At 51.9% G+C, this 16,620-nt stretch overlaps 1 protein-coding gene across 2 annotated transcripts in view; it reads left to right on the top strand.

Moving 5' to 3' along the window:
• Positions 1 to 16,109, top strand: part of LOC144107614 (galactose-3-O-sulfotransferase 2-like) — a 96,512-nt gene extending 80,403 nt beyond the window's left edge. For both annotated transcript variants that reach the window (XM_077640716.1, XM_077640717.1), the window contains exons 2-4: positions 3,932 to 4,035; positions 13,092 to 13,787; positions 14,443 to 16,109. In XM_077640716.1, coding sequence (XP_077496842.1) covers positions 3,950 to 4,035; positions 13,092 to 13,787; positions 14,443 to 14,902 — 1,242 coding nt within the window. In that variant the 5' untranslated portion in view covers positions 3,932 to 3,949 and the 3' untranslated portion in view covers positions 14,903 to 16,109. The remainder of the gene's footprint in view (positions 1 to 3,931; positions 4,036 to 13,091; positions 13,788 to 14,442) is intronic.
• The last annotated feature ends 511 nt before the right edge of the window (positions 16,110 to 16,620 follow it).

Genomic DNA, 16,620 nt, shown 5'->3' with positions numbered 1-16,620 from the left:
CGTTAAATGCACTGACAGTCAGCAAGGAATACTAGAATGTCGAGTGAACAACCCTTAAGTGAGTCAGCTTCATTTCCTGCTCGTCAAATAATGTTGTTCGGACGCCACTAGGTTCTTGTACTTCTGATGTTGGAGCTTACGTGGCGAAAATTATGCGAGCTCGGTATCGTACCATCTTAACCACGCTTGGCGGGAACACGAGAGTGCATGACCTCGCGTACTACCAGCGCGTTCTAGCGGGGCCTCGAGGAACCGTGAGTGGGTCCTGTTATTAAATTCGGGCTCTCCTCGGTGCAGAGCTGCCATCAAGCTCGGCCCCTTGACATCAGCGAGGCTTCGTCATGCCACCTTGAGGTTAAGCGTGACGCTCCGAACTTACCCGAGTTACTCCGAGGCTTAACACAAGGGTGATTCCCACATATGACCCCATAGTGATCGTCTGATGCCATCTTGCCTTATTTTTTTGAGAAACTTTATCGATCAGGGTCCTAACTGTGTTCGCCACGCACATTTTAGGCTTTTGGGGCATGTGGTATTACGCTGTAGTGAACTCTTACAGAGGGAAACATGCCGGTGTTTTGTAACCCTGTTATGTGCCCTGTTCGGCCTTCTGAAAGTCAAAGCTTGCCGGGCTTGATATTCCGAAGAATCTAAACAGACTGACAGCAAATGCGCTTGAATATCGAGTTCTCGAATTGATAATGAAGACGATTCTGCTTTTCGCCTCAGTTTGGCACGTTTTTAGCTGCCGCGGATTAAATCTTCTCTGCAATCTTTAAGACACTTTCGGCGTCGTTTGGTCTCCGGATGAGTCGAGCAATTTCTGGCGTGCCTTGATTCGTCAACTGTTCGCCATGAATATCCTTTTTCCTGTCCGGTAGTTATCAGCGTCAGATCTCGCTCACGAGTCGGAGCGAAGCCTGGTCTACGCTATTTGGCAGCGCATGGAATGTTGTCACGACTTGACGTAGAAACACCCCTACAGGAACAGCGCGAGGCAGACGGGGCGCTTATGACGAGAAAACAAATGAAAAGCGACGCTGGCGTGTTTTGTTTCCCAAAGTGAGAAAACTTGTGCTTACCGCTCAGCGTTTCCGCTGCAAGGCATCCAAATAAAAAAAAGTCAGGAGCCTTTGAACGTGAAGAACCCTTCAGTAAATGCGATGAAAACTTTTTGTTCAAACTCGATTTGGCAGGCGAAAGCAGGCTCTGCAATCTGTGAAACTACGCAGTTTTTAAAGAAACCAGTGTATACGTTTACGCAAACTAAGTTTAGATCGTTTGCCGGGACGTTAGGGCAGAGCGCTTAGCTCAGCCATGTTAATAACTGGCTGCAATCGATTGACAGACGTTACGGGCGCTAATGTGTGACTGCCGCCATCACCGGTGCCTCAGCTTGGAACAAGGGATGTTCAGTTCGCGGAATTGTCCCTTTTTTTCAGGGTATTTGAGGGGGCAAACTTTGGCGAAAAGGGAATTTTTTACGGAGTGTGACAATTTTAAGAAACTAAACTGCTCCACTTTTTTTCTTCAAATTTCCGGAGCTTTCAAGCTGCTGTAGGAAAAAATGGGCGTGAAATAAAATTTTTTGGGTCTAATTTACTGCATTTTCTGTTACGGCATATATAACTTCTTTCGAAGTTGTGTTTCACTTGCTCAATCTCTGCATGTGCAGTTACCGCGCCGTACATTTTTTTTATTTTTTTTTTGTTGTTGCATAGGCCAATAAAAAAAGCTAGTTACGTTGCACTCTTAACCGCGCCGTATTGTGTCCGATTTCTGAGGAGGGCGGATTATCTTGCATATCATGGTTCTTATTGCACGGTTTTGAGCTTCAAACTGAACCGTCCAACCAACCTGGCTTGGTTTAGGCAAGTCGTCTAGCTTGTCGTTAGCAGGTTAAAACACCACAAACACTACCGACAGCGCATCCGCAAACGCATTCACTATAAGTTGCGAGAAATATATATCACGTTTTTATGGTATTCCAGCGTGGAGAGCCTCTGATAACGATTTTCGAATCGATTCGGTCGGGCCTTTTGCGGCCCAGTAATAGCAACACTATACGGCAGTCGTCTATACTGTGGATTGATTTGGATCGTTTCCGAGGCTCTTTGAGAAGCGTTGGGGCGATTTTGCTTTTCTGCGACATTGGCTGATGGAAGCCACGGAATGAAAACAACCCGAAAAAGTTTGTATTTTTTAACGTATTGCTTTTCTGCGACACTGGCTGATCGAAGCCACTGAATGAAAACAACCGGAAAAAAGTTTGTATTTTTTTAACGCATTGGAACACAGTAGACGCGCAAAAGAATGTGTTCAACCTGATTGGCCGGTTATTTCTGCATGAACAGTTCCTATGCAAGATTTGGCCAAGGTCACCCTCCCATTGGCTACGGATGCGTGCGACGCTCCTCCGAAGTTACCCGAGCTTTCTTCCCATTGGCTGCAGCTTGCGCGACGCCCCTCCGAACTTTCCCGAGTTACTCCGAAGCTTTACTCAAGGATGATTTCGGCGTTTTTTAGAATTCCTTTGATTTTACTTACATTTTCATGGTACGTCCTTTGCAGTTTTTTAGTACTTTGTGGTGAGTATCTCAGCGAGGCGCTGTTTCGTTGCAGTGGAAGTGAATTTCAAAATCTCTAATTTCTTGGCCTCAATTTCTACGGGCAACCTTGCCTGTGTGACGTCACTGGACTCACGTCCGTTGATATTCGTTGTGTGTTTGCTGAAGAATGAAATTTCGAGCCGGCTTTTTGTCATTCTAGACATATGGCCCAACTTCACTTAGAGTCGCCAGTTTAGCCAATCAACGCGCACACCATAGGTTTTGTGACTGTATCTGTGACGTCTAGGACAATCCGTTTGGCGGAAACTAAGTTGCGGTTTCTGTTTACTGGTTTTTGATGTTATTAAATACTTCTACTTGGCATTTTGTGAACTGGTTTATTGCACCGGAGCGAGGGCACACTAAGGAATATGATTTGGTTTGGTTTATGGTTTATGAGGTTTAACGTCCCAAAGCGACTCAGGCTATGAGAGACGCCGTAGTGAAGGGCTCCGGAAATTCAGACCACCTAGTGTTCGACGCGCACTGACATCGCACAGTACACGGGCCTCTGCAATTTCGCCTCCATCGAAATTCCACAGCCGCGGTCGGGATCGAAGCCGCGTCTTTCGGCTCAGCAGCCGAGAGACGTAACCACTGAGCCACCGCGGCGACTGGGAATATGATTTAATTATCAACTCAAAATGTAAAAAAATAAAAACCAGACGGCCTTTAAGTCATCCCAAGAGTGGAATGCGATAGCACTTAATTTCACATTTGTCGCTGTAGCTTCTATTGCAACTTCTATGTTTTGTCAGCGTCAATTTCTTTGCCACTCTCGGTTCACCAACCGCCATATTCGGACTCCTAGCTGCAGTAGCAGGTATGCGCTATGCTGTTACAGTGCCGACATTTGCATATATTCTTTTTTGTATTTCGGTTCTCTATCTACGATGCTGTCCTGAAAGTAGGTTGCTCACAACCCGGTAGGCAGGTTGTGATGACGTCACAAGGTCACGGTGACCCCTCTCGAATAATCAATTTAATTGGCACCTGCCAATGTTGATGGGTTGCGCACAATCCTGTGGGCAGGTTGTGATGACGTCACAAGATCACGTGACCTTTTTGACCAATCAGGGTTGGCCCATGAAAGCAGCTTCTAATGACGTCATACATTCACGTGACCTCTCTCGACCAATCGACCGATTTCGTCTCTAATATCGGCGGGGTTTCGGCGTGAGTGCAACTCCGATTCTGTCGTATTAAAATTAAAACAATGCACGCATGAGCAGGCCAATGCTGCCCGCTGGTATACGGGCTCATTGTGGACCCAAAAATAAAAAGAATTGAAAGCACGTTCTCCTTCCTGTGCACTTTTTCAGGCTTCCCGTCCGGACGAGATGCTGCGCCACTTCCAACGGGTGCTGGCCACCTGCATGGTGTTCCTGTCCATCTCGCTCGTCGGCATCCTCTTCGTGACCACAAGGTTGGACATCTCCGCGTCCTCTTGAACCTCCCAGTCTATTCTTGCGTTTCCTTTGGTTGAGGTTCTCGTCTGTCCTCCTCCTCCCCTTCTCCCTTTGGTTGACGTTCCCGTCTGGCCTCCTCCCCTTCTCCCTTTAGTTGACGTTCCCGTCTGTCCTCCTCCTCTCCTTCTCCCCTTGGTTGACGTTCCCGTCTGTCCTCCTCCTCCTCCTCCCTTTGGTTGACGTTCCGTCTGTCCTCCTCCTTCCTTTCTCCCTTTGGTTGACGTTCCCGTCTGGAGTGAGGGCTGCACCGCTGTTTATTTCAGTGCAGTGATCCCGCAGTCATCCTCGGTTTTGACGTTACAAGGTTGAACTGAGGGCGGGAAAATTTAAATCTTAGTTTTATTTTTCGGCAATAAATGCGTCTTTCGATGCTGGACAGACGTCAGCGTAGGCGGGAAGAGTTGTGTATTCGATTTTTACTGAGAAAAAAAGATTAGATGGTGTTGTCCTTAGCTTTTTTTTTTTGAAGCGATACAACGGACTGACGATGCGGTCCCGACAGTTGGCGTCCGGTGTACGGGCCCGGCGCAGGTGCTCGTACAGAGTGACACCAAATCCTTGGTGTCGTGTGTTCTTCTCAGGAGTGGTGCCCAAGATGTTGTTAGTGCACGTCTCATCTAACGGGATACGCCCATATGAGAGTAAAAAGAGAGTGAGCTATCCGCTAGTGCTCTAATTCGCTCTTCTGTTTCTTAAACAGACCTTACAAAAAATGAAAAGAAAAACTCCAGCGTCGCCTATTCGAACTGCGCGCGAGTTATTCGAAAACTTGAGAACGCATTCGGTTCGTTTCAAATAACTTTGAACATGCACCATTCGATTTGTTTTGCGAATCTAAGGGAAAGATATTCAATTCGCTATTCGAATATTTTGAATATTTGCACAAGCTTACTGGTGGTGGAAAAACAAATAATTGTCAAGGCGTTTATTTGAAGCACAGGTCGGTTGATCTTGGTTGACCGGCGACACGACGGGCACACTCACAGGCGTCGTTCGAAAAACCCAGCTGCACTTCGTCTGCTTCTTCGTTGTCCCGCTTGAACTCGTCCGCTTCATCGCTGCGCTGCGCCTGTCGGTCCCATTACAATTACTCTCCCTCCGAAAAAGGAGCCATCCTGGCGACTTACGGAGAGGTGAGGATGGGCGGGTCATAGTAAGGCTTGAGGCGCTCAACGTGCACAGTTTCGCGGCCCCGGCGACGGTGGTCCGAAGAAGGAACGAGCGGCTCAACGATATAAGTCACCGGAGAAGTTTGGTGGACAACCCGGTAAGGTCCGTGAAAGCGAGACAGTAGTTTCGTGGCGAGGCCGGGAGTGGAGGAAGGCACCCAGAGCCAAACGAGGGCGCCAGATGGGTATGACGCTGGAGGGTCCGGGGAATCCCGACGGTGCTTCTGATCCCATTGTTGCTGTGTGGTGAAAGAGCGGGCAAGTTGCCGGCATTCTTCGGCGTACAGGTGAGCTTCGGAGAGTAAGGTGGTCTCGGAAGGGTCAGGCTGATAAGGAAGGATGGTGTCCATGGTGGATGTAGGCTCCCGGCCATATAAGAGGAAGAAAGGAGAAAACCCCGTTGTTGTCTGAGTAGCTGTGTTATACGCGTACGTGACGAACGGGAGCACTTGATCCCAGTTGGAGTGGGCGGTGTCAACGTACATGGCGAGCATGTCACTCAGAGTGCGGTTGAACCGCTCAGTCATGCCGTTGGTCTGAGGGTGATAGGCGCTGGTGTAGCGATGAACGATTTGGCATTGCTTGAGCAGGGCCTCGACGGCGTCCGAGAGAAAAACACGGCCGCGGTCACTTAGAAGTTCTTTCGGGGCGCCGTGACGAAGAACAAGACTGTGTAGAATGAAGTGAGCGACATCGTTTGCGGCAGCAGATTTGAGAGCCGACGTTTCGACGTAACGGGTGAGATGGTCAACGGCAACGATGATCCACCGATTATTAGCCGAAGTCGAAGTAGTTGGAAGCGGGCCATAAAGATCAATGCCGACGCGGTCAAAGGGACGGCCAGGGCAAGGTAACGGCTGCAAAGGAGCGGCGGCGGGGTGGGGAGGTTTCTTGCGGCGTTGGCAGGCGGTGCATGACCGAATGTATTGACGTATGTAGCGGTACATACCTCGCCAGTAGAATCGCTGACGAAGGCGAGCATATGTTTTCAGTACACCGGCGTGGCCGCATTGTGGAGCGGCGTGAAAAGAGGCACAGATTGTAGCACGGAGGTGTCGAGGGATGACCAACAGCCACTTCCGGCCGTCGGGGAGGTAATTACGGCGGTATAAGAGGCCATCACGAACGGCGAAGTGGTGGGCTTGGCGGCGAAGGGTCCGGGTCGAATGATGCGGCGAGGGAGTGTTCAGGAAGTTTAGCAGCGAGGTGATCCAAGGATCCTTCAGTTGTTCGGAGAGCATATCAGGGATGTTGAACGAAGAGAATTCGTAGGCACAGATGAGGGCAGAGGTTGACTCGCATGGGAGTGGTGAACGAGAAAGGGCGTCGGCGTCCGAGTGCTTGCGGCCGGAGCGATAAATGACGTGTATATCAAACTCCTGTAGACGTAAAGCCCAGCGGGCGAGTCGGCCAGAAGGATCTTTGAGGGAGGATAGCCAGCATAGGGCGTGGTGGTCTGTGACGACATTGAAGGGCCGGCCGTAAAGGTAAGGGCGGAACTTGCCAATTGCCCAAATGATGGCGAGACATTCTTTTTCTGTGACAGAATAGTTTGATTCCGCCTTGGTGAGGGCGCGGCTGGCGTAAGCGACGACGTATTCCGGATACCCAGGCTTTCGCTGGGCAAGAACTGCGCCCAAGCCCACACCGCTCGCGTCAGTGTGAACTTCTGTCGGATAGGCGGGATCAAAATGGCGAAGGATGGGGGGAGAGACCAGCAGGCGGCGTAAAGTGCTGAACGCGGTATCGCAGGCGGGGGACCAAGACGAAAGGTTCGGGCTGCCGGCAAGAAGCTGCGTTAAAGGGGCGATGATACTGGCGAAATTTCGGATGAAGCGGCGAAAATATGAGCATAAGCCTATAAAACTGCGAAGTTCTTTTAAGGTGGTTGGTTTGGGGAAGTCAGCGACGGCGCGAAGTTTGGCTGGGTCAGGTAGAACGCCGTCTTTGGAGATGACATGGCCTAATATTGTGAGCTGCGTTGCACCGAAGTAACATTTTTTCAAGTTTAGTTGGAGGCCGGCGTCAGTAAGGCTAGTGAGTACGCGCTGAAGGCGGTGCAGATGGGAAGGAAAATCTTTGGAAAAAACGACAATGTCATCTAGGTAACACAGACAAGTTTCCCATTTGAGGCCACTGAGAATAGTGTCCATCATCCTTTCGAATGTGGCTGGAGCATTGCAGAGGCCGAATGGCATCACATTGAACTCATACAAGCCGTCTGGGGTGACGAAAGCGGTTTTCGGCCTGTCGTTCGCTGCCATCGGGACCTGCCAGTAGCCGGAGCGTAAGTCGAGGGATGAAAAATACTCCGCTCCCTGCAAGCAATCCAGTGCGTCGTCGATTCGGGGTAGAGGATAAACATCCTTGCGTGTGATCTTGTTGAGACGGCGGTAGTCCACACAGAACCTGATGGAGCCATCTTTTTTCGTCACCAAGACAACAGGAGAGGCCCAAGGGCTGTGAGAAGGCTGTATTATGCCGCGCCGAAGCATGTCGTCAACATTGTCACGGATGACGCGGCGCTCGCTCGGCGAGACTCGGTACGGTCGCTGACGCAAGGGAGCGTGGGTACCAGTGTCAATTGTGTGAGAGACGGCCAATGCGCGCCCCAAGGAGGGCTGGGAAAGGTCGAAAGAGTTGCGGAAGCGGCAGAGAAGTTCCAAGATTTGGTCACGGTAAGCGGACGGAAGGTCGGGAGCGATGTTACGACGAAAGACGTCGATGGAAATCGGATCGGGCGCTGTCGCACAACAGGCTAAGGCAGTAACTGGGGAGCAGGCACGGGTATCGGAGAACTCGGAAGCAAGAGCAGGGTCCAGTTCTTCAATAGAGCCGAGGCATTCGCCGCGAAGAACAAACGACGGGCAAGAAAATGGGTTGGTGACATAGATGGCGCAGTGGCCATCGGAAATCGAGACAACGGCGAATGGAATGAGGAGGCGCTGATGGCGAGTGGCTGCTGCGGTAGGTGTGAAAAGAACAGGGCCGCTGAGGAAAGAGTCGGGGCGGAGCGGAACGAGGGCTGAAGAGGAGGGAGGTATGTCGGTGTCGGCAGCTACAAGAAGCTTAGCGGAGCGCACAGGTAGGTCACGCAACGAAACATCACACAGGGGAGAAAGCTGAAGTTCCGCACGGGCACAATCAATCACTGCACGGTGGGTCGAGAGGAAATCGCAGCCGAGGATGACATCGTGAGAGCAGGCGGTCAGCACAACAAACTCGATGGTATAGGCGACGTCGTTTATAGAAACGCGGACCGTGCAGGCTGCGATGGGGTGGATGCGCTGAGAGGTGGCCGTACGTAGTGAAAAGTCAGACAGCGGCGTTGTCACCTTACGAAGTTTGCGGCGAAGAGCATCACTAATTACGGACACTGCAGCACCCGTGTCGACGAGCGCGAGAACGGGGACGCCTTCAACAGACACCTCAATCACGTTAGCAGGAGAACACGGAGGACTTAAAAAGTTGGCAAAACACGCAGTTCTTGCCTCCTGAACTGCGGCAGTCAGTTTTCCTCTGGGAGAGGGTCCGGGCGGCGGAGCATCGGAGAAAGGGAACGTCGACGAGGGGAAGGCGAGCGGCGAGTAGGGTACTGGGAGCGATGTGTAGAGGAGGCAGAAGAGACATTAGGCACGGGCGGCCCGGAATCGTAGCGGAAATTGCGCATGAAATCGCCAGAACGAGGAGATCGCTGACGGCAAAAGCGTGCGACATGGCCCGGAAGACCGCAGGAATAGCATATCGGTCGATTGTCCTCGGTACGCCAGGGGTTCGTAGGGTTTCGGCGGGGTTGACGAACCGGGGCCTGCGGTGGGGGTATAGACGGCGGTGGAGCATAAAAGGCCGGGCTGCTAGGGTAGGCGGCAGAGGTGGGCGAGCGCCGTGTACCGGTGACTGCTTCAGCATAGGTGAGCGGCGCTGCCACAGGAGGCGGTGGGGGACTGGATGGCAGAACTGCAGCGACCTGCTCCTGAATAACACGACGGATAGTGGGAGTGAGAGATGGCGCCAGGTCGTGCGGAGGGCAGACGGGGTCGGGAATGTGATGCAGCAGAGAAAGCTGGCGAGCGATCTCTTCGCGGATGAAGTCTTTAACCTGCTGCATGAACAGGGACTGCTCAGCAGACGAGCCACCAAGGGCCAAGCCAGCAAGACCCCCCGCAGGCGCGCCGGACTGCCGCGTAGATGCGCGTTGCTTGCGGAGTTCGTCGAAGCTTTGGCACAGCTGGATGACGGTAGCGACGGAGGTGGGGTTCTTCGCCAGCAGCATCTGGAAAGCGTCATCGGCTATGCCTTTAAGTATGTGGTTGACTTTATCCGCTTCGGACATGGAGGGGTTGACACGCTTGCACAGGTAAACGATGTCCTCGATGTAGCTGGTGAACGTCTCGGAAGGGAGCTGAGATCGAGCACGAAGACGTTGCTCGGCGCGAAGCTTCCGGACGGCGGGGCGGCCGAAAACGTCGGCGAAGCTCGTTTTAAAGGACGACCAGGTGGGAAGGTCGGCCTCATGGTTGCGAAACCATAGATTGGCAACGTCCGTTAGATAGAATAGGACGTTGCTAAGTTTCACGGAATCGTCCCACCGATTGTAAGTGCTGATGCGCTCATAGGAGGCCAGCCAATCGTCGACGTCTTGGTCATCGGTGCCGCTAAATGGAGACGGGTCACGCTGGCGCTGCACCCCGTGACAGAGTACGGTGGCAGGGATGGGCTGCGATGGTTCGCTCGGACCTTCCGGCATGGTGGCGGAGACGAGGAGCGTTCCACTTCGAAGTTCCAGGATGAGGACCGGGACGGGAACCGAGGCACCTCCACCAAGTGTCAAGGCGTTTATTTGAAGCACAGGTCGGTTGATCTTGGTTGACCGGCGACACGACGGGCACACTCACAGGCGTCGTTCGAAAAACCCAGCTGCACTTCGTCTGCTTCTTCGTTGTCCCGCTTGAACTCGTCCGCTTCATCGCTGCGCTGCGCCTGTCGGTCCCATTACAATTAATAAAAACTCCTAGGTTTGAAAATTTCGCACATCGGTGCAATGACTGTGCTGTCTGACCCGCTGTGCCAGTCATGGTATTTTAAGCTTCCATAGTGTTCTCGAAATTTTTACCGAACTCCGCGGCGCCGCGTTTATTGTATTGTATTGGAGGGTATACTGCTTTATATCTGAAGACACATCGGGACCATTTAGTATAATCGCGAGCTCATGGGAATTCTAGTCACAGGCACAGAGCGGTCCTCCCGCTTCGCGACATAGTACTTGTATCCGCCGGAGAGCACCAGCTCCAAACCTGCGTTTGGAACACTGTTGCTCCGGCCGGAGCAACCCGGGGGTGCTCACGCGCGGCTGACAGCAAAAAATACCCAGCGTTCATTGCGCCCTCCTGCGAGCGTCGTCTGCTACGGAGCATGCGCCGGAAGTGACGCAGGCTTGCGGTCGAATCCGCCGACATTGGCGGATCAGGCCGCACTGCTTCGCGGAGCCATCTTTGCTCGGCGAATGCTCCCAATCTGCGTTTGGAACAAGCGATCCAAATCTGCCATTGGAATACACTTGCTCCGAAAAGAGCAGAAAAAGTTGATCCGGAAGTGCTCCGAATTTGCGATTGGAACGCACCATTAGAAGTCAACGAGGAATTGTACCAAGGGGCCCAGGTTAGCGTTCTCATTGGCTAGCAGGCGAACGCGCTAGTTCATACACTGCGCCGACGACAGACGCCATAAACTCGTCTCTCTAGAGCTATCACCGAGAAATGCCGTGTCAGGTAGCGCCACGCCTCCGACGGACGACCTCACACAAAGTGTGGCAACTTCAGTGTGGCGCGCTATTTGTTCCATTGCATCTATCTAGATGAGAGATATGAGAACTTGCTTCTGTAAGAGTCGATCTGACGCCTGACCCATTGTGTCACCAGCCAAACCCAGTGCTTTCAGTCGGACCGAAGACTCTGGCTGATATCCCGACCCCTTTTTGCTCAGACTAAAATTAAGAAGTGACGTCACAGGAGGAATTTCTGATCGAAACGCATCCCGTAAACGTACAGCCACTATGGCGTCAGTTAAAGGCATCAGCGGTCAGTGCGGTGGGAAACTGTCGATAAAGCCCGGGATACATGCGACGTTTTTTCCGACGATGTTCGCGCGGCAGAAAACGTCGTGGCGGCGCGACGCCCGGCCGGAGATACATGGAGCGAAAAAGCGGCAGCCCGCCGCCGCGTATCTCAGCGTGAAAGCAATGTGATCAACAAGTGGCAAATACCATTGAGCGAGCAGCTCTTTGAGAGCAGCGACGCTGACTCCTTATTCAGATTAACGAAATTGTTCATTTAGACACCACTGTACTGATTGCAGCACGCGTGCATAGATATCTACAAGGTTTTGCGCGCTCGAATGCGTGCGGTCGCGTACCTTTCGATGCCCGCTCAGCCGTGGCTACCATCGGCTGCGGTTTTCTTCGGCACCTTCGCTTCAGGGAGGAAAAGTGGTCATTTCGATCCAACATTCGGCGGTGTTCTCCAAAAAAAGTGACATTTCATGTCTCGTGAAGCGTTTATTTTCACGATAATAACATTTCCGTGCAATAAACACAGCAGTGCCCGTCGGCCATGGCGGCCATGTTGGCAGCGGCGGCAGCGGAGGCGGCCAAACCGGAAGAGCGGGCTTTCTGCGCTGCTATTGGCTTGCTTCGGCTGCCGCTTCCGGTCAAGCCGGACGCCGCGCGTCAATATCTGGCGGGGCCAGAAGGGCGGCGGCGGGCGTTTTTATCGAGGCCGGGCGTCAAATGCGCGCCGTCGGGCGAAAATCGCCCAGAAAACGCTCCATGTATCCCGGCCTTAACAGTTGTAACAGTGACACAGGGAAGAGTGGCACTTCAGGAGCTGTGCGAACTTTTAAAATCGAAGTTGTACGAACATTCAAATGTTTGGGCGCGCACTTTGATCATAATATGTCCTGGCACTCTCATATGAATTTCCTCACCGGTAAACTGTCTCAGGTGCTGGGTCTAGTCCGCTCTGCCAGATGTCTTCCCTTTTCCGTAAGACCCTTAATGTATAACGCACTTTTCCTCAGTCATCTTAATTACTGCTGTCTTGTACGGGGGACAACTTGCACAAACATTCACAGACTGCTTGTCATCCAGATCAAATTTCTCCGCGTCATATGCAATAAGCCTCACGACTTTCATTTTGCTCCCCTTTTCCGTGATCATAGAACCCTGACACTTCCCGCCTTATTGAATCACCGCAGGTTTTATCCTATCGGAAAGACGCAAAGAATCTCACAAAACGCGTAGCCCGCTAGACTATTCGACCTCCGGAGACTTGGTGTGTTCCTCATCCGCGAGCTAATTATGGTCAACAAATGTTAAGCTACAGGTTGCCGAAGTAACTTAATGACCTTAGTGTAACATCGACGTGCCAACTTCTGTAAGAAACCTGCTTGAAATATTTTTGTACGCGTGTCTGTGTTCTGTAATAAGCTGTGTACGGTGTTTTTTATTTTTTTGTCTTATTTTCTCTTTTACGGTTTGAATTGTATCTTTTTTGGTTTCTCGTTTTCCCTTTGTTTTAACTCTAGTCGATTCATAAGCCTTCGCTCCGCCCTGCTGCAGCCACTGTAACGGTACTTGGGGCTAGTCAAGCTGCCCCTGAGCAGCTTTTCCCCCTTGTATCCCCCACAACCTTTGTATCTCCTTGTTTGTGGAAAAAATAAACTCAAACTCAATTGCGTCAGATCTGATTGTCGACTGTCAATTCGAAGTGCTTGAGATCTCACTACAGCGTGTTTGGCTGAGTCACTGCACAACGAATAAACCCCCCACCATTGGTTCATCTTCGCAGGACTCGCATCCAGCAGCAGTACGCCACCTCCGCCCAGGCGTTGACCGACAACACCTCGTCTCACGATTCGTGCGAACCGCGCACCAACATCGTCTTCCTCAAGACGCACAAGTGCGCCAGCTCGACGGTGATGAACATCTTCCTTCGCTTCGGCACCGAGCACGGCCTCAACTTCGTGCTGCCCAAGTCCCACTTCACCCACTACCTCGGCCACCCGGACCTCTTCAGCCGGCGTCTCGTCGCCAACATCACCGCCTACAACATGAGCTACAACATCCTCACTCACCACACTCGCTACAACGGCCGCGAGATGCACGAGCTCATGCCGGCGGACTCCGTGTACGTGACTATCCTGAGGAGGCCAGACGCCCTATTCGAGTCTCTGTACTCCTACTGCAAGCTGGACACCATCTTCAAGAGGAATCTGACCACATTCGTCCGTGACCAAAACCTGACGGGCTACCTGGCTCGGCACCGCGTGATTGAGAGGCGCATCGGCCTCAACCAGATGTCGTTCGACCTGGGCTTCAATGGGCCGTTCACCTCGCAGAAAGCTGTGGACAAGTTCATCGGGGAGATCCACTCTGCCTTCGACCTCGTCATGCTGGCCGAGAGGCTGGACGAGTCCCTCGTTCTGCTCAAGCACCTGCTTTGCTGGAACACCACCGACATGGTGGCCCTGAAGATCAACTCCAGGTACGCCTATAACGAACGTTGCATTAGCTTGTTGCGTGTAGTCTCGAAGAAATTAACAGTGCCTAGAGAAAGGGAAGGATGCGCTAAAGTTCGTCATCATCAGCCTGATGGCACCCACTGCAGGACAAAGGCCTCTCCACGTCTCTCCAATTAACCCTTGCCTTTGCCAGCTGCGCCCACCCTATGCCTGCCAACTTCTTAATCTGATCAGCCCACCTAACCTTATGCCGCCCTCTGCTACGCTTGCGTTCTCGGAACCAATTCCGTTACCCTCAAGGAAAGTTATTACCCTACATCTGCGGCCGATGCCCACCCCTGTGAGGTAATTGCACATAAGGTAGGGACATGTGCAGAACTAACACACGATACAGAGTAGGATGAACAACACGTAATGCACAGAGCGGTAGTTAGGTGGTCTATCAGAATCGTGGGGTGTTCGCACATGGAAAGGAGCCGTCAAGGTGGCGATGGCAGATGACGTCACATAATGACGATGGAGGACCATAAGCTCAGTGGAATCGGGCACGTACAGTTAGCGTCGGACTGAATTAAATGAACGGCATCTTGATCAGATTGTTTTCATCCTGTACAGAACAAGACTGGGGTATTTGTGTAACCCGCACCTTGCGGAACGCTCGTCTGCTGTCTCGCGCAGGTACAGCGCCTACAAGGAGAAGCTGTCGAACGAGACCAAGCAGCGGATCCTGAATCTCAACTCGGTCGACTGGCAGCTGTACGAGCACTTCGCCAAGGTCTTCGACGACAGGGTCAAGGCGTTCGGCGAAGACCGGATGGCCGAGGAAGTGGAAGAGCTGAGGGCCGCGCAGAGGGAGTACTACGACCGATGCGTCATGGCCGAAGGGTCGATGGAGAAGATGTCTCCTTACTACAAGCGCAAGGACGTGGTGGCCTTCAAGGCTAAGGACCACAGCAGCCTGTGCCAGAGCCTCACGCTCACCGAGCTCGAGTTCCACGAGCGGGTCAAGAAGATCCAGGAGGCGAAGATAAGAAAGTACATCTCCAAACACAAGAGCGCGCATTCCACGAAGCGCGCCGCCAGGGACGTGGCGGCACCGGCGAGAACTTTCCAGAGGTCTAGAACCGCAGGAAGGTGATTCCTAGCACGGTTATTTATACAGCTAAATACGGTCGTGCGAAATCGCTGCAAATGTGACACACGAGCTTCCTCGTTTCACTGATGCCGAAGGACCAAGGATAACTTGCGGCGGACGAAGCTGTGCAATACTGAGTCAACGCAACGACACGTCTTGGACAGTGCTCATGTGCCTTCCGAGTGTATGCCTTGACGAAGTTCTTTAAGCCGTGGCTGGTGTTAGTGTCCCCCGACTCAAAGAATGATCAAAAAGTCCGGAGGTGTTAGGAAGGCTCCGCCATTAAGGGCACAGTGATCGACGTGTTAGGTCGGCGCCGCTGAACCAAGGACTTGAATGGCGGTTCAACGCAACGACCAGTGACTGGGTGTGGCAAACGCGTTAATTTTCTTTTTTTTCCCATCGCGCCTGCAAGCTCATCCAACGGCGACGCACATGTTCACGAACAAATCGATGCCTTCTAGTGCGCGTCCACGAATCGCCTTACACCACATCACCAGTGCCGTGTTCTATACTTTGCTGTGCTCTCAGAACGTAATCGCCGCGTTCGTTGTAGCGAGAATTTCGTACTTAGCGTGCGCCAGGGCCTCGTAGGTAGTACAAAGTGCGCACGCATAATGTGATACCGTTGTGATAACAGCCGACGAGGCCTTATCGAAGAAGTCAGAACAACGCAAGTGAAGCGCCACATCTTTTTTAATCTTGTCTTAGCGAATACTTTTCGTGACAAGCGCTTAGTCCTGGCCGGCATTTCTATTTGCAGTGCCTTTTAGCGGTTTGTTCGCTCATGCGTTCACGTGTTTTTTTTTATTCCCAACTGCCTTCACAGGAAAGAACAATTTGTAGAGCTCACCCCGAGAGCGTATCGTAGATTTCTAGTGCTTCATTGCTAGTTGAATGCGTCCAGATATGCTGCCGAGGGGCGCCTAACGGCTCTCTGAAATGCTTCAGGCGCATGGTCTGATGGGGTTAAATGGCATTATTGAATGGACATTACGAACTTTCTTACGGCAGTTTCAAAGAGTAGTCGTGTTGGGACGCTCTGGGTGCAGAAGCCGGGTGCTGGAATATCTCCTGATGTGCTGAAAAACAGTGGACTGGCCACGCATTGTTCACTGATCGTTACTCACCGGCTTAATATTCGCTAGTGTGGGTGTCTTGGCGCTCAAGGATGCTGCAGGGAGGTAAAACGATTAGAAACTGGCACACACAGAGCAAAATTCACGGCAAATGAGGATTACAGATGTGCATATCAGTAGGAAGTCACCGTTATAAAGGCTAATGATTTTATTTTCGTAGTATAGGTACATCACCAATGCACTGGAATCCGCCATGTTGCGTCATTTCGCAACGGACACGCTCAAAGTAGGGACGGTTATGTTGTGGCATGAATCATACGTCCACGGATAGGTAGCGTGTTCTGTGAACACGCAAATTTTTTAGCGGTTGTTTAGGAATCGCTGTTGGGTTTGTATTTCGCCGGCGTCATTTTTGCGGAGAGCCCAAGTATTACAAAAGACGAAAGATTCTTACGCATATCTGAGTCCGAGAGGAGAGATTCAGCATTCTTTGCCGCGGTAATTAAAACAGTGGTATAGAATCTGCTGTCCTCGAAACAGTGTTTACGCAGGGGAGGTTTACATTTACCCGCTGTGACTGGCATATCGCTGGCAGATATGTTTTCACGGCGTATAATCTTTGCTTTTATCGCGTCTTGTGGC

This window comes from Amblyomma americanum, chromosome 10 (assembly GCF_052857255.1).
Source record: "Amblyomma americanum isolate KBUSLIRL-KWMA chromosome 10, ASM5285725v1, whole genome shotgun sequence".
Lineage (NCBI taxonomy): Eukaryota > Metazoa > Arthropoda > Arachnida > Ixodida > Ixodidae > Amblyomma > Amblyomma americanum.
The sequence above is the reverse complement of the archived record's forward strand: the minus strand, read 5'-3'. Positions and strand labels throughout refer to the sequence as shown.